General features: G+C 39.7%; 1 protein-coding gene across 3 annotated transcripts in view; it reads left to right on the top strand.

The window, feature by feature from the left end:
* Positions 1–21,481, top strand: part of TSHZ2 (teashirt zinc finger homeobox 2) — a 216,641-nt gene that overhangs the window by 122,893 nt on the left and 72,267 nt on the right. Inside the window, exon 2 of one of the 3 annotated variants that reach the window (XM_065645595.1) lies at positions 12,053–15,004. In XM_065645595.1, coding sequence (XP_065501667.1) covers positions 12,053–15,004 — 2,952 coding nt within the window. Of the gene's footprint in view, positions 1–12,052; positions 15,640–21,481 lie in introns of those variants that run through there. The other 2 variants (XM_065645593.1, XM_065645594.1) reach the window with 2 other exon arrangements.

Below are 21,481 nucleotides of genomic sequence, written 5' to 3'. Positions count from 1 at the left end.
TCTGCTCTGCACTTGTTTCACTTGATTTATCTTTTGTTGTTCCTAGTTTCACTGATCACTTTCTTATTACTTTCACACTTCCATCCATTTCAGTTTTGTACTCCTTTTCGAGCGATTTCTTATACCGCCCCTGCCACCTGCTCCCACCTGATGAATGGTCTGCTCAAACTGTTGAACTTGACCTGGCATGGTCTCTTCCATAGAAAATAAATGATGCCACACAGACATATAATGATGCCTTAATAAACATCCCAGGTACGTTTGCTCCTCTGCAGAAATGCAGAGCTTGAAAGGTGGTGTCCCAACCACCTGCTGATGCCTGAGAGGCAGGGAAATGGGAGAGCGAGGAACTAAAATAAAAAAGGAGTAGTTTTGCTCTTTGTGTGTATTTAACCACACTTGAAAATTCCCTGGACCTTTCTTCCCAAGCTCTTGTCTTCACTCACACATGTGATCACTAGAAACAGCAAGAAATATATTTTAATTCTTTAAACATTTTTAATTGTGCTTTTAAAAATATTTTAATATATATGTATATCTTTAGGCTTGCCTGGAAGAGCGATTCATTTTTCAGAAAGTCAGTATTATGTGTAATTTGGTAGAGGTCAGATGCCCTCTGTTGCTTTTCCTTCCAAGTCTATGTGAGGTCCTGGAAAAAAAAAACGTGGACAAGTTTATAAATTTTTTTTATTCTGTTACAGAGTTGGATAGTAGAGATGGTTAATCCACTCTTTCAGCTCTTAAAGGATTTTAGAATCTGGATTTTTGATCCACCAGACTGCTTTGTGAATTCCCGCAGGCCTTAAATCCAGTTATGATGGATATAATATATAGCTTTTGTGTACTCAGTGAGGTCCCTCACTTCAGCAGTGGTTACATCACGATACCTGTGCTGAAGAAGTCGTTTCTGTCAGTAAGTGACCTTTCTGATTATTGGATTTTTTTACCATAACTCATAGTTGTTATTTCTTGCTGAGATTCAGGAAAAGCTGATCCTGTGCAGCCGCAGCCTCCTGTTGTTGCTGCCTGGTTTTTTGCGCTTTGACCCATATGACAAATTTCAGTTATCACTTAGGACAGAGCAGGAATGCAACACTGAGACTGTGGTGATTAGTGATTATGATCTGTAAATGATCTGTGTGCTGGCCCTGGATCTAAGTCCTTCCTTGGATCATTTGAGACACAATTTAAAAGAATACAGCTTAAGATTTGTGTTTCAATCTTTTTTCTTTTTTTTTTCTTTGAAATTCCATTATTTTAGTAATCATGATAGATACTTGGAAACTATATTTATTTTCCATATCAGTTGGAAGCTTTTCCTTTTGACGTGGATTGATTTGTTTTGCACAAGTTTCTTGCAGAATGGAACCAACAGTACTAATTTTACTAGTGATAATATTAGTATTCTTGCTATTAATAGGTCTTCATATCTGCAAGGAAACAGTAGAGCAGCATCCCAGATTGTCTGCAAAGAAAAAGGAAAGCACTGGAGGGTATCGAAACTGGGAGCTTTTTGGGGCAGGAAGACTTTTGTTCCATGTTAGCAAAAGATTTTTGTAGTGCAATATTGGTGGTGTGGGCAACACATTAATAAAATTGCAATGGTAATAGTAAAGCTGCTTTATGTTTGCCTGATCTGTTAAGAGAGTGATGGGATATTAATACCCCAAATCTTCAGGAGAAAAGGATTGCAAGTTCGTGCTACCAAAGCCAGCTCCAGCACACCTGTGGCCCTGCCTCTCCAGGGGGAGGATTTTTGGCAGGTCATTAAGGGCATTATTTCCACCATTGAGACAGATTTCAATGGACTGCAGGTTGGTTCTTGTCCCAGTTGCTGGTGCCCTCTCACCATGGACTGCAACGAGAAGCGAAAAGCAGGATCAGGCCCTCTGGGTGCCCCTTCCCTTGGGTAGAGAAACGTCTGAACGTTATGCAGGTGCACACATTGTATGCATTAAATACTCTTCTAGGTGGCTTGTTCAGGTATCCTTCATTCTGACAAGAGCGTGAGAAATAAAAAGAAACATGTGGACTAGAATTAGTGGGTGATCCTGCTCTGACCCGGACTGTGTTGATGCCAGCAAAGGAAAGCCTTCTCGCTAATGAAACTTCACCACCTCTGGACTCTGTTGTTTTCCACGGCATGGATTGAATTTTGGCTGTTGTGTGTGACTCAGGAATGATGTTGTGCATAGGCAGACTGTATGTTTGAAAGAGATGTTTTGACCTTTCTCATCTTTGACTGGTCTTTCAAAGATGGAGTGATGTAGAACAGAGATTTCATGACAGAGTAATAATAAGAAAGGATCTGCCTGCCAGTTGCTCATTATTGGATCTCTTTTAAATGCCAGAACCTTCTGTGTTTGCCTTCAAACAACACCGAGCACCTAAATCAGCACAGTAAACAGATATAGAAAGAGACAGAAAGGTTAAAAGTGTACTCATAATCTCTTGCTTTTCCTCCTAAACATGTTTGATAGCAATATTGTTTCTTAAAAACAATATGACCTCATTTGTAAAGCAATATTCATGCTAAACTAGTCAGCTGTTAAATATACCCGGCACTGTGCATTATGATGAAGCTAAACCAGAATTTCAATTATTTTCTGGACACATTTAAAATTATAATACTTTACTGGGTTAGTGTTATAGTTCATCCAAATTACTCACGAAGCATCATATCAATCTCTTGCAACTGCTTATTGCTTACATATCTGAGAAGTTAGTCGAAGTAAGATGCCGTCTGGGGTAATGACCTTCATGCTGGTTTAGTGCTTTGATGGTTGTGTGGCTATAAGTGCAGGGATGTCTAATGGTCAAAAGTCAACGTTTGTTGGCCATAATATTTGTCACGAAAGAAACAGACTATTCATTTGGACCAACATTTGCAACAGTATGTTCCTGAAAGGAAAATAAAGAGGGGAAATAAAACAGTTGATGATCTGTGTATTCTTCACCAGTGTCCCTTTTATGCTAAAATCCCAGCAAGTGAAAATTCACACTTCGAAACTCTTTGCAGTTTTTTATTGCCTGAAATACAAGATCAAAACAAAGGAAGAAGATGAGGAAGATGTATTTCATGAAGATGTATTTCATTATACTCCCACTTTCTACTTATGTACCTTATCTAACGAGACGTTAAGTGACAAATGATGCTGCAGCCATGGTTTAACCAGCTATGAGTAACCGGCACAGATTTATGGGTATTACTGGCAAGTATGGCCTAAAGGAGATCTCACTGGAGCTGCAATACGGCTGTGTATCCAAAGGGAAAATCAAAAGACCCACTGCTCTTTAGAGAAAAGTTATAATAATAGTGTAATTTTAAAGCCATATTAATATTTTTTTAAAAATGGGCTGTAATACTAAGTCCTAGTCAACAAGTTATGGCAAGGAGCTTGCATTTCTTGCAGCATCTTTTGCTGTGCGTGAATTCTGTACTTCAAAAACTACAGGAAAGAAGTGCTGTTGGCTTCATCTCTGCCCATCCCTGGACCGTGAAGCTGAGCGCTCAAGCCGCTCTAGATATTCGGTTCACCGTGCAAGCGCGATGCGCCTCCCAGGGTGCTCCTGCAGAACGTGTACAAGCAGCAGCGTTTTGCAGTTCAACGGGCAGGGAGGCTGGGATTTTGAAAAGAAAAGGGCTGTTCGTGGAGGTTATCCATAAAAACATCGGAGCTTTGAACTGACCCTGTGTGAGCTGCAAGAGGCCACCTTGGCAATCAGTGGCCAGTGCTGGAGTTCTGATGGTTGAGCCTGTCTCAGCCCCTTGGCAGACTTTATCAAGGCTGACTCATTTAATCCTTAGTCCCATTACTGAAATCAGGCTGCTATGGTTTACATATTAATAATTGATTATTAAGTAATTATGGCAGTGAAGCATCATCATGCCATAGCCTTTCTTGATGGCAGATAAGCCAAAAGATCTGTTCTTACCCCAAATGTGGCAAACTTGACATGTTTATGAGCTTTTTTGAATTGGGCTTAAGTTCTGTGTGAGACTGGGTGCTTTATTACGTTTAACCAAGCTGGTCTGTTTTGAATTGGAGAGGCCAAGAAATAAGCAGCCTTTTAAAAACAATAATCAAATAATTTGTCTCTAACATCGTGCTATTCAGTGCACTGAACGAGCATCAGTTATTAACAGAAATAGTAATTTCCCACAGTAGCAGATCATACCTACACACTCAAAATCAACTGTGTGAAGGGCCAGTACTTCAAGATTTTTACACATTGAACATAGTAATGAAAAGGGATATGATTACATGGATCTATTTTTAGAATAAACATTGTGCTTTCATAGGCAGAATTCTTCACTCTGATCAAGAGCCTTTCAGGGAAAGCGTTGATCTTGCACTGGTTTATTTATTACATCTAATATGTCCAGCTTCAAGTGCACCCCACGTACATTCAAAACCAAGGCCCAACTCTTTTCGAGGGGAATATGTTGTAAAGAAATGCTGTCCGTGAGATAAGCCATGGATTCAATAAAAATGAGTCAAAGTTTTAATCTTTTTTTAGGATAAAAAGCAAGTGACCATAAACGTGATCCTCATCATCTTTCTATTTATAATTGTATTTAATATAAATGTACTTCATTACTGGAGAGCAGTCTTCACGGCCATACAATAGCAAACAAATTCTTCAGAAGCATCTTTAATTATTCATTTGACTGTACTATATTTTATGCTACTTTTCATAAATGTTAATCTTTATTATTGCCCTACCAGAAAAAAAAAAAGAAAGAAAGAAAGAAAGAAGAAATACCTGTTATTAAATGACCTATCAGGCTGACATGGATAAATGTTGGTGGCTATTTAATTGTTTCCCATCTGCAGTTTTATACAGTTTCTATCAAACTGAAGGGTAATTTTTTTAGTAGCTGCTTATTTTAAATGTACAAAACCCTTGTGTGTAATTCCATTAGCTGCCCTACAGCATTGCAATCTACAGTTTCCCTGAGGCTGTTGTGAAATATTGATGAAATCCTTGCTTTTGTGGCTTCCTCTGATACACTAAACATTTGTCTGATGTTAGTTGAACTTGAATGGATCTGTTCAGAGTTATATCAGTAGTGACTTCAAAGGCTGTAAGGCTGTTACAGTTTTTTTTTACAAACTGAAGTTTCAAAGCCTTACCATGTGGTACTTTAAAAAAACAAAGTTCATATCAAATGAACCAAAGTGCTAGCAATACACTGGTAAGACTCATTACAATTTCAATTTATATAGATATATATTTTTTTGTGATTCTGATTGGTAGCTCATGCCATTTCAAGAAATTCAGATTGGTATTTAGGGGAACCTGAGACAATGAAGGAGGGAAAACATAATTTGAAACTTGGATTTTAAATGAGTTAATCTATAAATTTACAAAGCCACTCAGCTGTTTTCTACAACAATAAGTAAGACAAGAGAAAATGGAAGAAAGGCAAAGAGAAGGAGAAGTTTCAGACTTAGGTTTTTGTCAGTAAAGTGGTTTACACTGATGCAATTAAAATGACTAATGAGGAAAACGTATTTGCTGCTTCTGTATTCCTTTAATTGTTCAGGACCAAACTGCATTGTGGAAACAGCCTTCGTGTCTGCACTAGCAGTTAAATGCGGTGCGAATGGACATTGTGGAGATGTGATGACTGCCTCAGACCTGCCTCTAACTTTTCCCCTCGAGGAGGGGCCGAGGGTTTTGGTGCGGGACGGACGGACGGACGGAGGGGCCGGGGGGCGGCTGCTCCCGCGCAGCCACAGGCTGGGAAGGGCGAGTTCTTTGCGATCAAATGACGCAACGATTCGTAGCTTTTGTTAGAGGCGTATACGTTGCAAACACAACCTGGGGATTATCAAACACCTTCAGCTGGTTGAAACAATGAAATTGCAAGTTCCAGGGCTTTGTAGAAAATAGCAAACAGAAATGTTTTTAACCAAAAGCAAATGAGTCGCTTACACCGTAAGCCCTCCTGTAAGGAACTTGAGCTGTTGGCTCTGAACATGGTTAAATCCATTTCTGCAGCTGGTCTTGCCAGTTCAGCCATTCAAACTGACTGAAGCCAGAGCAGGGCAAATACGACTGAAATTGGTTTGTTTTGTTTTGTTTTTTGCAGTGCAATAACTGACTATGTAAACAACATCATCCTTAAGGAAAATTATTCAAGAGTAAAAGTCCATAATTATTCTGTCCCTGCTATGGACTCTCAGCTCAGCAGAGCACATCAGCTCACCTTTTTTCAGTCTTCCTTTTGTTTGTTTGGTTGGTTTGTTTTTTCCTGTTTTATTATTGGATTTGCTTCAAGTTTATGGGTCACTCACGAGCCAGTTCCCTGCACATATGCCTTCAGCCACTGATCATTTTCATTTGACTCGTAACTGTGTAGGATGCAATGTACAAAAGACATAATCTGTTCTCCTTTGTGCTGCTGAAAGTCCCAGTGAAACTCGTGGGTATTTTGCCTTCTTAACCAGTAGGAAATTGGACATTTAATAGAAAACTTTACAATACAACTCTAATTAGAGTACCACAAAATGAAAGCCCAAAATTGCTTCGTTTCAGCATCGTATATAAATGATGGTTATGGTTCCATGGAATTGCCTTTGCGCGTTAAAATTCACTTATGACAGAAGCTGCTCCAAGTTTCCTTGCTCCAAAGTTGCCGTGGCACCACGGAGGCTGCTTCTGTCCCCAGCAGTGGATCGGGGGGGGATGTTTCTTTTCCTAATCTGCAATAGGCGCAAATTCATACCCTAGGATCAGCTGCTGTAATTATCTGAAAAAGAAAGGTCTAGAAAAAAGGCAAAATCCTCCTTTGGGATGACAAGTTGTTTTGGACACAAAATTGCATCACTAGGGCGGTGATTGAAACTTCCTTTCTGAGACAGTGCAAAATGAATTTGGATGTGATGGTAAAACAGAAATAGCAGCAAAAGTTGCAAACCCCTTCCCATTATCCAAAGCAATTAACTGACCTTCCAGAAAAGAGGCAATGGAGCATGTTCAGCCTTTTCTGAGGTTTTGAGAACACCTAAAACCTTCCTGAGGATGCACAAGGCTTTAGGAATAAACCTCACACTAGCGGGGTGTTTTGAGCAGGTGACAGATGCTCTTTCAACCCCCAGATTCAGAGGCTGATGCTCTCTGCTCCCTCCCTAGTGTGAATGGAAACCTTTCCTGGCGTTTTTCTTTCCATCTTGCAGAACTTAGCAGAAAGTTATTTCTTTAAAACGTAGTTTTAAAAGCTCTGAAATGGGCTAGTTCACCCTTGAATTACAGATTTTGTGTTTTGAGAGTTCTTTCCATGAACCTCCCATTGCATTTCCAGAGTGCTACATTGGTTTCAGTCTGGTTAAATTCCAAAATGTCTTTGATATAAGAGTTATGCAACAGAGTAGGGATTTTGTTTTCCTCAGTTGCCAATTTATCTCTTCAGCTGATTTTCAGGCTGGGATGAATCTATAGCTATGGACTTGTACAAAGAGCCAGGTTAAGATTTGTCTTTGGATAGCTAACGCGGTTAGACATTTTTGAGGAAAAGGAATGAGAAGTGGTCATTATCCATTATCTGCATGAAATATTTCAGAGAAAGAAACAGATTCTGCCAAACACAAAAAGATGTTTGAGCTGAAGCCAGACAAGAAGGAAACAAGATCACCTTATAGCACTGCAAGGTTGTTCTGCTAATGATGTTATTTCAAGTAAAACTGGCATATATCTATGAAGAAGTGCAGATGGTGCATGGATTTTACATGGATTAGCAGTGTTGTTCTGAACAATGATTCACTGTCCCTTTTCTTGGCAGAAGATAAATTTTCCAGTCTTGGAAAGAAACATGTATGTATGTCTTTTAAGAACTATTTCTCTATGTGGAAAAAGAGCAAATTTGAGTGAAAATAGTATCCACTGGTGGAAAAGTTAACAGTCAGAGTGAAAACCTTTTTTTTTAAAAAAAAGATGTATTCACATTCTACAGTTCAAGGTCAGAAGTGATGTATAACGTGGTGCAAACTGCCAGTTAGTCAGGGGTACAGGGGCCTGAAAGTCAATACTGGATTGAGCATCGGTGGGATTTGGCTCAGTGCTGCCTCCGGAGCAGGGTCAAGGCTTCAAGGTGGATGTGGGAGGAGTTTTAGACCCATAAGTCCAAAAAATGTTTTTGCAGGTGTATTAACTGGACCTACTTTCTTTTAGTGAGTCTGTAGAAATAGCCTAGAAATATCTAAGAAAATGTTATCTTTTGAAGAATAAAGAACCAGCTGTTTGTTGCCGTCCTTGTCCGAGAATAGCAGATTTCTTAATTCACCATGAATCCAATCACAAAGGCACAGGGAGAAATCTTTAAAAAGTTAAAACATTTTAGAATTGTATTTATGATTATTATCTGTATGATAATATTATCTTTACTGATGTCATGATTTTAAAATATGTTATCTTGGGATCAATCAGCACTAAAACCAAATACTGTATTTCCATTTAGGAAGCCAGAAATTGCTTCTATTCAATGCTCTGAAGGTCCTGGGTTTTGTCCAGTCTTCAGGATATGAAATCTCAGTCCCCCACTTCTCCAGGACTGCACGTTGCCCATCTTACATCTCTGCCCGGGCCTGTTTAATTTTGGTGGGAATAATTCTCGTCTGGGGAAAGGAGTTTGGATTATTTTTCTTTTTTTTTTTCTTTTCTGTAAGACAGCTATACATGAGCATCTCAGACTTTTGGAATGTCAGAATAAGCCTGGGGGAGGACTGGTGAGAAGAGAACAGGTCACTCAACAATTTATTATATGGACATCAGTATGATGTGCAAAATTTGTGCTACTTATTACAGACACCGCATTTAAAGCATGCGGATGTACAGACCTAAGACACCCTTTACTTATAAAATAAATAATGCAAAGTCCACTTAAATTAATGTCATTTCTGTTAAATAGCTACATCAGTTCGTATCAAACTTCATGTCCAATGAGATCTCACTAAAAACCACTGTTGGAAGGACACGTGCATTTCTTGTACACTAGATTGTCTGCACGGAAGAGGTCTCCACTGTCCTTAAACTGCCCACAGCAATTTAAATCATTTAAATAAACAGAAAATGGTTTTACGAGTAGGATACTGAAATGCATTTTCAAAGCTGCCCAGAACCCTTAACCATTAAAATGGACCTGACTGATGGTTTCGTGAAATTTTGCTGGTGCTTTCTAATAAGTTACTTTTGCCACTTTCATAAGATCGTGTCTGTATCTTGTACAGACACAGAAAAAGAGGATTTCTCAGCACGAGTTACTCTTCTGTAAAGGTTATAGTAAACATGTCAATGCCTAATTAAGCAGAAAATTTTATCTGTAGAGTGGGGTATGTGCAGCTGTCTGGTACTTCTGCTTCTCCTAGTAAATCCTTTTAGAAGGACAAAGGCTGTTGTGAGGAAGAAACTACTGTATATATCTCCCAAAGGAGAAAAAAATTACATTCTGGTGAAAAATGGGTTAATAGCATTCAAAGAATTGGTGCTGAAATGGAGAATCAAATTTGCACTGACCCAAAGCTGTGCGAATGCTCTTTGTTGTCTGTTTCGTCTGATTCCTTCATTGGATTCCCTTCGTATTTTTGTTTTGCTGGTGCAATGTGCTTGGCGCTGTGACACATCCTGGCGAGGGGCCAGTGCCGCTACCTACGCTGTGCAGAATCCCTGACACCGCGAGAACCGTGTCAGTCCTGCTCATCGCTGCGCGCCGCTTGTTTAACGAGGTTACTGCTCGTGACGTGGAGGAGCTCTTGCCACCTCCGTGTCCCTCCGTTCTCCTTGTCCCCCTGAAAAACATGCAAGCTCAGAAACGGGTACATGGAATGTATTATCTGGTTATTAGGGAAGAAGTTTAGGGAGGAGAAAAAAACATTTTGCTCTTGTTGTGTTTGCTGCCTGCCTCTGTAAATGGGGCTACAACTATTTGCTGTACTCCAACACACTACTGAAAAGCTTATTTTAAAAAAATCAAGACTCATTGTTTAATATGTAGCTTCTGCCGAAGAGCACGGTGTTGTGACTGTTGTTTTGTTACGCTAAAATGATGTCCAGGTCGTGTGCCCATAGCCACTGCTGTTATCTTTGCCTCTGGTTATGAAGCTGCCTGGTATCAGCCCTGGAGTAAAACCAAGCCCAGCTCTAAGCCGGGGTGATCTGTGCAGGTCCTAAGATCGTGGGAAGGGCATAGGAAGGGTGATGGATGTGGGTTCCTTAGCTCATCATTTCCCTCTTTTTATACTGCAGCTTCATCCAGGAAACAGTTCCTCTAGTTGTGGTTCGTCTCTTTGGCTTGATGGTAAATGTGTTGGAAGAGGTGAGGTGCACATGCAAATAGTCTGAAAAATTGAAACACATATCTGAAAAAAACTGTGGAAGGCTTTGTCCATATGTTAATCGAAATGCTTCTACCTTTTCTGCCCATGCCTTCTTATTTGCTGAAAGGACATCGTTTGTGCAGGAGTACCAAATTCAAGAGAGCAAAATGAGCCAGGTTCTTAAACAGCCATAAAATGCCTTTTCTCAGGAGATGGGAAGGAGTTAGATTTTAAACAAATAACACTTTAGGCTCACTTACCTTTTGCTTTCTGGGCTTTTAGTTACTTCACAATTACGAATACTAGCATTTTATTTTATTGTTGCTTTGTTATTTTTAAGGGCAGCTTTGGTTTGGGGGGTTTTGTTTTGGTTTTTTGTTTTGTTTTATGTGCTTAACTGACACAAAAAGCTAGATCTGAAGGAAACGCAACAAAGGACTCCTGAGGCTGCAGTGCTGGCCCTCGGGCCAGCAGCATCGCGTTTGCACTGAACTGGTGCATCAACATATCTCCTATGGAGACCTGTGCATCAATGTATGTCCTGCGGAGACCTGTGCTTCTGAAATGAACATTTAGTTTGATGAGTGACTGTCAATAACAGTGTATTGTTTCAATATCTGCTTGCATTGTGCCTAACAGCTTTGCAGTGACTGTTAAAAAAATTACACTGGGGTTTTGTGAAAACACATATGAACCATTTGTTCTGCTCCGGCCCTTCTTACGGGCGTCTGGGAGGGAATTGCTGACTGTGTTGAATCGTTGTGAATTTATCCAATGACTGCAACAGAGCCAGTTCACCCTTAAAAATCCTCTTCTCCAGCTCTTCAATCTGTTTTTAACCAGGTCATCTCCTGTAACGTAGGCAGAACTACTGCTGATATAAGGCCAGGGAAAAAAAAAATAAAAAACAACTCACAAATGAATTCCTAAGTAATTTTAACATTTACAACTCTTCCAGTATGAAGTTCATCTTATTAAATAAATAGTTAATTTGTCAAAGAAAATCTTTCCAAGTTTGTTCTGCTTTTCCAGTTTTACAGTTAACTTTGGTCTATCTTTGTCACTTCCTAATATTCTTCTGTAACTTCCAAGGGTTCTTGCCCTGAAATTTAGGGAATTGTTTTTACTGAAGCACATTTTGCTTTTATGGTACACAGTACATTACTTTTATAAACAAAAGAGTTCCACTTATGCCTATTAGTGCTTTCAGATGTTGTATTTTGACATATAAATTATTTGTGTACATTCTAAAGTGCATTTTTAGGTGATCAAATGGCAAAAGGTTACTGTACCTAGATGATGCTATGAACCAGGAAGATTGTGGCAGTTATTTTCTTCTCTTCCTTGCCAATTCTACCATTTCTTTCACTGAGGCTAAAAACAATTTGATAGAATTGAAGCTTTTAGTATAAACTTTAAATTCTTGCATATGAATTTTCCAACTGTCCTATTACAGGACAGTTAGAATTATATACCCATGACAGGAAAATTATTAACTCAGAATCTCTGGCAGTTATAAAGAATTATGATCATCTGCCAATAAAATGCAGCAACCTTCACGAAAAGAGACATCTTTTTTTTTTTTTTTTTCTTTTTTACTTCCAGAACTAACAGGCAATAAAGTCGTAGATTAAAATGAAGTCCGGTAAACAAAACACATATTGAAATTAGAAAGCTCGAACTGTAGTGTTCTCCTTTAACAAGTTATTTCATATATTGACATTGCATTTCAGGTTATGTCCAGGAGGAAGATTTAAAGGAAGAGGAAGATATAAAGGAGGAGGAAGAAGATGATGATGACAACAACTCAACTGCTCAACTCCAGGGCAGCAACGACCCTGGCACGGATGAGGAACATGAAGTGGGTCCTGAGCAGAAAGGGAACTTTAGTTACCAGAATTCCCCTGTCAGTCATGTATCTAACCAGGATGCAGAAAATGAGTCACTGCTAAGTGACGGTAGTGACCATGTGGCAGATATTAAAAGCGTTTGCTCTAGAGAGCCACAGGACCCGAAAACCAGCACCCATCCCAAAGCCCAGAATGAAGCACACGATTGCATGGATAAAATGACAGCAGTCTATGCCAACATACTGTCAGACTCTTACTGGACAGGCTTAGGGCTGGGTTTCAAGTTGTCCAACTCTGAAAAGAGGAGTTGTGACAACAGAAATGGAGGGAACAAAGCTGATTTTGATTGGCATCAAGACGCACTGTCAAAAAGCTTACAGCAGAATTTACCTTCCAGACCTGTCTCGAAACCCAACCTGTTCAGCTCGGTCCAGCTCTACAGGCAGAGCAGCAAAATGTGTGGAACTGTGTTCACGGGCGCCAGCCGGTTTCGGTGCCGGCAGTGCAGCGCTGCCTACGACACGCTGGTGGAACTCACGGTTCATATGAATGAGACAGGTCACTACCAAGATGACAACCACAAAAAGGACAAGCACAGACCTACCAGCTACTCAAAGCCCCGAAAAAGGGCTTTCCAGGACATGGACAAGGAAGATGCACAAAAAGTTCTGAAATGTATGTTCTGTGGTGACTCTTTTGATTCCCTTCAAGATCTGAGTGTTCATATGATAAAAACAAAACATTACCAAAAAGTGCCTTTGAAGGAGCCGGTACCAACCATTTCTTCAAAAATGGTCACTCCAGCAAAGAAACGTGTGTTTGATGTTAACAGGCCTTGCTCCCCCGATTCCACAACGGGGTCTTTCTCAGATACTTTTTCTCCTCAGAAGAATGCGAACCTGCAGTTATCATCTAACAACCGCTACGGCTACCAGAATGGCGCCAGCTATACGTGGCAGTTTGAGGCCTGCAAATCCCAGATTTTGAAGTGTATGGAATGTGGAAGTTCCCATGACACCCTGCAGCAGCTCACGACCCACATGATGGTCACTGGCCATTTCTTGAAAGTCACAAGTTCAGCTTCAAAGAAAGGAAAGCAACTTGTTCTGGATCCTTTAGCTGTGGAAAAAATGCAATCACTGTCTGAGGCACCAGCCAGTGACAGCCCGGTTTCAAAATCATCCAGTAAATCATCCGCAGAATGCATAGTTCCCACCTCTGAAGTAAAAAAAGAAAGTAAAAAAGATAAAGGTGATGATGCAAACAAAGATGAGAAGGCAGTAAAAACTGAAGAGTATGACGAGACTCTTCAGAAACCTCTGGATCCCACAATGAAATATCAGTACCTCAGAGAAGAAGATTTAGAAGATGGTTCAAAGGGTGGTGGGGACATTTTAAAGTCCTTGGAGAACACTGTCACAACAGCCATCAATAAAGCTCAAAATGGAGCACCCAGCTGGAGCGCATATCCCAGCATCCATGCAGCTTATCAGCTCTCGGAAGGAGCCAAACCGTCTTTGCCTGTGGGTTCCCAAGTGCTGCAAATCAGGCCGACGATCACCAATAAATTGAGGCCGATAGCTCCCAAGTGGAAGGTCATGCCTCTGGTCCCTATCTCAGCAAACGTGGCCCAGTGCACTCAAGTGAAGAAGGAAACCGATGACAAGGAGGAGGTGCAAAAGGACTATGCTAAAGAGGGCATCCAAGCTGAGCCTGCCTCGCTCAGCCAGAGCGAGAGAGAACCTCTCCTCAAATCTGAAGTCTCTGTGGAGCCAAAAAAGACAGAACCATGTCCCTTGAAAGAAGAAGACAAAATTAAAGAGGACAGTGGAAAAGAAAAACCAGTCCTCAAGGAACCAACCGCAGCTTCTCTTAGTAACGGTTGTGCTGCTGCCAACCATTCGTCTGAGCTGCCGTGTGTCAACCCCCTCAGTGCGCTGCAGTCGGTACTGAATAATCACTTGGGCAAAGCCACTGAGCCTTTAAGGCCTCAGTCCAACTCCAGCCCCAGCTCTAGCACAATTTCTGTGTTCCACAAACCGAATCTAAATATGATGGAGAAGCCAGTTTTGTCTCCTGCTCCAACCCCACCAAAACCTGCAAGTGTATCCAGGCACTATTTGTTTGAAAACAATGATCAGCCTATTGACCTGACCAAGTCCAAAGGCAAGAAAGCTGAGTCGGCTCAAGCACAATCTTGTACGTCTCCACCTCAAAAACATGCTCTGTCTGACATCGCCGACATGGTCAAAGTTCTTCCCAAAGCTACTACACCAAAACCTGCTGCATCTTCAAGGATCCCATCTATGAAATTAGAAATAGATGTCCGACGCTTTGAGGATGTCTCAACAGAAGTCTCCACTCTGCATAAAAGAAAGGGCAGACAGTCAAACTGGAACCCTCAGCATCTTCTCATTTTGCAAGCTCAGTTTGCTTCCAGCCTCTTCCAGACATCTGAAGGTAAATATTTATTATCAGATCTAGGCCCACAAGAGCGCATGCAGATTTCAAAATTTACTGGACTGTCTATGACCACCATCAGCCATTGGTTGGCAAATGTCAAGTATCAACTTAGGAAAACCGGAGGAACAAAGTTTTTGAAAAACATGGACAAAGGACATCCGGTCTTTTATTGCAGTGACTGTGCATCTCAGTTTCGAACCCCATCTACTTACATTAGCCACTTAGAATCTCATCTAGGTTTCCAAATGAAAGACATGAACAGGCTGGCTGTGGAGCAGCAAACCAAGGTAGAGCAAGAAATCTCCAGAGTTTCAGTTCAGAGATCTCCTGAAACAATAGCTGGAGAAGAGGACACAGACTCTAAGTTCAAATGTAAGTTGTGCTGTCGGACATTTGCGAGCAAACATGCAGTAAAACTTCATCTAAGCAAAACACACAGCAAGTCACCAGAACACCATTCACAATTTGTAGCAGAAGTGGATGAAGAATAACTCTTAAGGTATGCATGCTCTGTAGCGAGTTTTAATTTCATCATTTTAAGGAGGCTTCATAAGACATTCATAGTTTCTTAAACATAGGAAAACAGTATAAAATGCATAAGGTACTCCTGCTTCATGAATCTAATTGCATGTACATATCCATTTTATAATGTTTTCAAGAAGAGAACTTGGTAAATGCTTAACACATTGCCCTGTATAGAAAAGTTGCTTCTTATTAATATTTTGCAAATAGCTGTTTTCCCAGCTCTCACACTCTTTTTTGTTTCTAAGAATTAGTTGTTTCACATCCTATGTACTTCAATGTGGAATGCAACAACTAAACGCTACTCTTTGCAATGAGAATGGAAAAAGCAAGAAAAAAGCACTGAAAACGAAAAGATTATTACCTCCTTCAGTGCTAACCCACCGGTAAATCTGATTTTGAAGCGGGAAAAGAAAGCAATTCAAATGTCAAATTAGCAAAATCTTAATTATTCCAAGTTTCTCATAATCTCAAACCTGGCCTCAAGGATCTAGAAATAACTCTGAAAAGTTTATGTTTATAAGTTTGTTTATTCTTTTGTTGATATTTGGATATTCAGTTTTGTAAAATATTTTAATATTTTACACTTACTTAAACACTATTGTTAATGGCCTTTTTTGTCACATCATTTTAACCTATCTCTCCATCATTCCTTTTTTAATTTTTAAGGTGTTTGATCATTGTTTGTTTCATGTTGGTGGGAGTGCTAGTCGATCCATAAACATCACTGACTTCAGTGCAAGCTTTCGTATAACCTGGGGGGCTTAATACTTAATTGAGGAAGCAGCTAGATTTTTTACAAGCTTAATATTTCAACAACCTGTTAGTAGCATACTTCTTCATTAGTGTCGCTATCTTTTGCTGAAAGATACGCCAACTGAAATACTGCCACAACCGATGTTTATAACCTGTAATGTAATGTTCAGATGACACACAATTTTTGCATTTTTAATTTTACTTGATTCACAAACTTGAATATTCTTGATCTAAATAAATATGCAGAACATCAACTAAAAGTCCAAATAGAAGTTTTTTGTTCTAACGAGTTTATTTCCAGGAAGACTCTGTTAGTCATTCCCAGCAGTTTCTCCAGCAGACTCAGGCTCTGCTTCTGTTCACAGAATAATCATGTGCAGATTCTGATTTTCTCCAATATGTTCATTACTTGAATAACATTCGGAAAATGAATTCATCAGACAGTCAAAATCAAAGACGTGTTGTGAGTCGTCACGCCACCTGCTATTGTGGCTATTCTCTGGCTAATTGAGGGTGCAAGCACTTTGGGGATGAATACCCGTTTGTGTGAAGATTTCACATTTGTTTGCTGCAAATATTCATGAAGCTTTAAGAAACACTTTCTGTGTACAGAGCCAGCACAAGGACTATGCGTCACTTAAGCTCCATTAAAAAGGCTACTTTTGAATAATTTAAACCACTAATCAAAGGGTTACTTTGGGATGGGTAATAGAAGCTATGACTGTAGAGTATAACATCAGTATCCAAGTGCAACAAGATTTAAGTTTTGCATACATCTTGTACGTGTTGTCTGCGTGTGACTGGATTTATCCTTTCTGCATATTTTAGCCAGCAAAATTCCATCTAACTCAAAAGGAGTTTGTTTTCTAAATAGGGTTAATACCTTTAGGATTCTATTTTGGCATTTTTAACCAAACATTAGAGCTCAACAAATAAATGTTCCTTGTTTATCCAACCATTCAAAATCGATATACCTGACAAAGTATCAGAAAGCTACAAGAGTTTGGTTAAGAAAAATAAACCACACTTTGTTTTCTTCCCCACCAGTTAATTATTATTAAGACTTTGACATTCATGGTTTCCACACAAGAGGTATCAGAGCAAACCAATAATTTGGGTACTATCAAACAAAAGCTATCTGCCAAATATATGAATATAACAGGTATTTTGGCACATTCGTGGCTTAATACATGACAAATATTTCAGATTTGGTCTTAAAAGCACCGTGTTATTACTAAGAGGCAAACCAAACACCCACCTTTATAAACGTGTTACTATTTCTGAGGATTTGGGGAACAAATACAAAGGAAAAAATCTCTAAGGAAAAAAAGTGGTTTCTGCCTCGTAATAACCTACACAGACACATCGCGGGTATTATTCAGGTGATGTGTAACTACATAAATAAGGAACTGTCCTTCCTGCCTTTGGGTACCGAGAAATTGCTGTCCCCCTAAATACTCATCCATTTCTAATTTATATCAAGTTGCCGGTTATATCTTACCTTTGAAAAAATATATTTAAATTCCAATGTCAGAGTGATAGCACTGTTATCTGGAACTATAATTTTAGTTGGTATGCATGATAGCACAAATTGTGTGAAATGATGGGGTGTTTTGGAGAGCATCGTAAAGATTTTATTACAGTTTTGGAGCTGTAAGCTCACTGAAGTTCTGACTGTGTTACAAGTGTGGAGGCCAGAGTTTATTCATATGGTTTCTTCCTGGGATCTGCGAGGAGACTAAATCAAATAACAGGGATTTTCAGAGTTTACTTATTCTTACCATGTTATTTTTAAGATTCGGTATACATTTGAATAGTAACATAGAGGAAAGCACAGTGTTTAGAAAGAAGTACAAAGCATACTGAGATTCTTAAAAGGCTCACATGCATTTGTGTTTACTTCTCGGCAATATTGTAGTAAAATAGAAATAAAAATAGAGAAAATATGTGGAAATAAATGGAAATAAAACAGTGGAAAAAGTACTCGAAGTATAGAAATACATAAAATGCTTTCTATATTTCAATGAAAATTTCTATTAAAGGTTATATTTTAAAATGTTAGCTATCATTAAAAATATAAATGAATAATCTGAGTTAGTACTGTAGAAAAATGTCTTCTGTATATGGTTTTATTTTTAAGACCTCTGTGAGGCTGTTTATGAGAAATTTGCTATAAATTCTTCTTAAATGTAAAGGCATATATATCTGGTTTATATTCATCTTTGGTGTTTTCTTGAATTCTTCTAACTGATATGGGTTTAGTAATATAATGTAAAATGATGTGTAATATACAACAATCAGATGTCTCTAGTCTTTTTCATTTAACCACTTCAAATTTGGTTTTATTGCTATTCTTCAAAGAAAACCCATGAACATTAGGAAACATGGCTTTAATTAGGAGTAATTTGTATGTTGACTTATACCTTTGAAGAACATTTGTTCATTTTTTCAACTAAATTAGAATTTTTATGTTGTCCCGAGGAAAAAAAAAAAAAAAGACGACTCAGAATTATATTTCTGACTTTCATGTCAGGTGAGATGGGCTACAAACTGGTCAGTAACCAAGGCTCTCTGTGATTTGTTCTACAACTTTTACATAGAAATAAGTCTCTAGAGAGTCAAATTTACCAACGTGATTGGGGAGATTTCTTTTTCAAAATACCCTAATAAGTAAACAAGCAGCTACCTGAGATGAACTAATTTGAAAGTAAGGCTGCTGCAAAACAAAAAAAAATGAGTCATAATGATAAACAGTTTTTCTCTCTGTTTCCTCCTTTGTCTTTTTTTAACCATCAAGTTTAAAGCTCCTACAGTGCTTTTTTTCTACTTTATAGGAGACAACTGACATTCTGTGGTAAATGGAAGAAAGAGCAGAGCAGAACTGAAAATCCTCTAATGCACTGACACTAACTTGCCCTCTATTGTTGAAAATGAGCAGGCAATCATGATTGTTCATCAAATGGCTCCTAATGCAGTTAAAGCATTCAGCTATAATTTCTCCTTGCATTTATAATTACTGTCATAGACTGCACACCTCAGTGAGCAGATTAAAGCTATAAACTATTTAGCCGTAGCTTTAAGATGAGGAACTTGATTTGTCTGGCAGCAGTTATTTGTTAGAGAGCTTGACACTTCACATAAAAATGACTCAACTTGATGAAGAACAATGCAGTTTAAGCAATGCAGTGATTTTAAATCAGTCATTATACCACGCCCTGTAAGAATTGCAAAGCAATTTGTTAAATGATATATAGGACATGTAGATAACTGTATGTGTTAAGTATACCAAAATAGAAGATTTTTTCCTTCTGTGAGTTTTATTTTCTCATCCTGCTGAAACAGTGGGAGCTGCTCTGAACATCATGTTCCACTGTTAGCCAATATTGGTGTTACATGGGCAAGGACAACTGTGTGAATTCATAGTCCAAAACTATGTTTTAGAGAATTTAGGTCGCTCTTCATCTTTCCTTTCTTCTTAGCAACAATCATTAAAAACCGAGAGACCCTTTCAGGAGAATCAGACGTGCTGGGGTGTAGCTGCCTGCACTTGTGTCCACCATGGTTTTGTTAGCAGAATTTACCAAAAAAGCTGAGAATCATCAGCTGGAATGAGAGGGTTCATTGCAATGAAAGCCTCGATCATTCAGTTCAAATGGGACTTTTCTGACAACAACTTGTTGGAAAAGGATGACTTCTCAATCATAAACAATTTCTGTGGGGAAGTCCCATGTTAAAACAGACCTTTTTTGGGATAAACTGGGTAAAATTGCTGAGCTCCATGAAGGAGAGAAAAGGAGATGGGGAATGGGAAGCGGAATGTGTTGGCCTTTCTACTGTGCTGGAGGAGGGACACAGAGCCCATGCTCAGCAAGGGACCGACCCATCAGTCCTCTCTCAAAATAGTTGTGCTCCCCTGAATCCTCAGTTCCCCTAATCCTTTTATATTTATTGCTGTTTCCCCAAAATTGGAGATCAGGATATTTTTTTAATTTAGCATTTTTAAATCTTCAAAGTTTTCCCGGCCAGCATTTTTTCAGTCTAGCGATAGTCCTTGTGAAACCGATAATAGTGTGTTCTTGGCTTCACTGAGAGCAGGGTCAGGCCAGATGACACATCAGAATGTGCTGGCACAGATATATCAGTGCAGATTTATTTGCTTTTTATGAATGCCACAGGTTTCTATTAAGATCAGGATTACTTAACATTGCATTAGCGCATCCAACCCACTAGGTCAACCCGTATTGATTCTGGGCTCTGTCTACACATACTGCATACGACACTTCCTGCCCCCAAAAGGCAGGAACTCTTCTGCTCACAAAGAAACAGCAACTTTTAAGTATTTCAACCAGATTTTAACTGACCTTGAATAGCACCTACCTCCTCAAGCATTCAGTATTCATGAGGATATCAAAATCTTGCCTTCTCTTTGCTGTGTCTGATATTATTAAATGCTACAGCCTTCATAATCTATAGTAGAACATTTTTACCCAGTGAGATTTCAAAGGAAGGGCATCTGAGTCTTATTTGTACATTTTACACCTCAGCAATCAAATTGCAAAGATCGATAACAAAAGGAAAAGACATGAGCCCTCAAAAGCACCTTTCAATAAAAATAATGTAATTTAGCAGGATGATCACTCAGTGCAAATATGATGGAGCACAGATGGAAAATGAGGAAAATTATAGCTATGGCTTTATGGGAGGAGGAAAGGAGGAAGAGATTTTTCACTGTTTATTAGGATAATGAACAGATGATTCATTATTATTAAGCTGTAGTCTTCAGGCCTCATGCTGCCATCTCTTCCTGTCTCCTCGGTTCAGAACGGGGTCTGTTTGCGCAGGGTCTGCTGGCTGGGGAAGGATCAGGCCTTTGTGCTCTTTTTCACACATCAGCAGAACCGTGCAAGATTTACACCAGCGCGGCTCCAACTCGGGACCCTCCATGCTAGAAGAGGAATGAGGCAGAACAAGCAATGCACAGCACAGAGCTCATGTCATAATTGTGACGGTGTTTCTTTTTCAAGACGCTCTGACCTTCAGCAAAGAGGCAGCAGGTCCCAGGTTAACATGAGAACACTGCAGCCGGTAGCAAAATCACAGCCCCTGCGAGAGCCAAGGGGACGGGTACGCCATCCTGCCACCTTCCCACATCTGGAGAATCACGTTGTCCCAAAAGCATGAGTTGGCCAAGCCCTTGAAGGTGTGAAATGGCAGGAAAGGTTTCCTGCGCTCAAGTCTGCAAGAGGGATCCTGCTGTGGGGCGCAGCATTGGCTCTGTCGGTTCTTCCCCCTGCCAGACGGACAGACAGACACCTGTGGGGGTGGCGGGGCGCGCCGGGGGGCAGAGATGGAGCGAACAGCAGCAGCTTGCCAGAGAGGAGGGAAGGAGGGAGACATGGGGCCAGGAAGGGACTTGTTCGTCATAGTCAATTTACACAATTCCTTTATTAAAACAAAGCAGTTCCTCCTCCCCTCCAAAATCCCTCCCTGGCAGCACTCAGCACCAGCTCCTCTGCCAGGGGTCAGCACACGCAGGAGTGGGGAGGGAGGACGGGGGAGTGAAGGAGGTTG

This window comes from Caloenas nicobarica, chromosome 15 (genome assembly GCF_036013445.1).
Source record: "Caloenas nicobarica isolate bCalNic1 chromosome 15, bCalNic1.hap1, whole genome shotgun sequence".
NCBI classification, from domain to species: Eukaryota; Metazoa; Chordata; class Aves; order Columbiformes; family Columbidae; genus Caloenas; species Caloenas nicobarica.
Note: the sequence above shows the minus strand (reverse complement) of the source record. Positions and strands in the feature narration are given on the sequence as shown.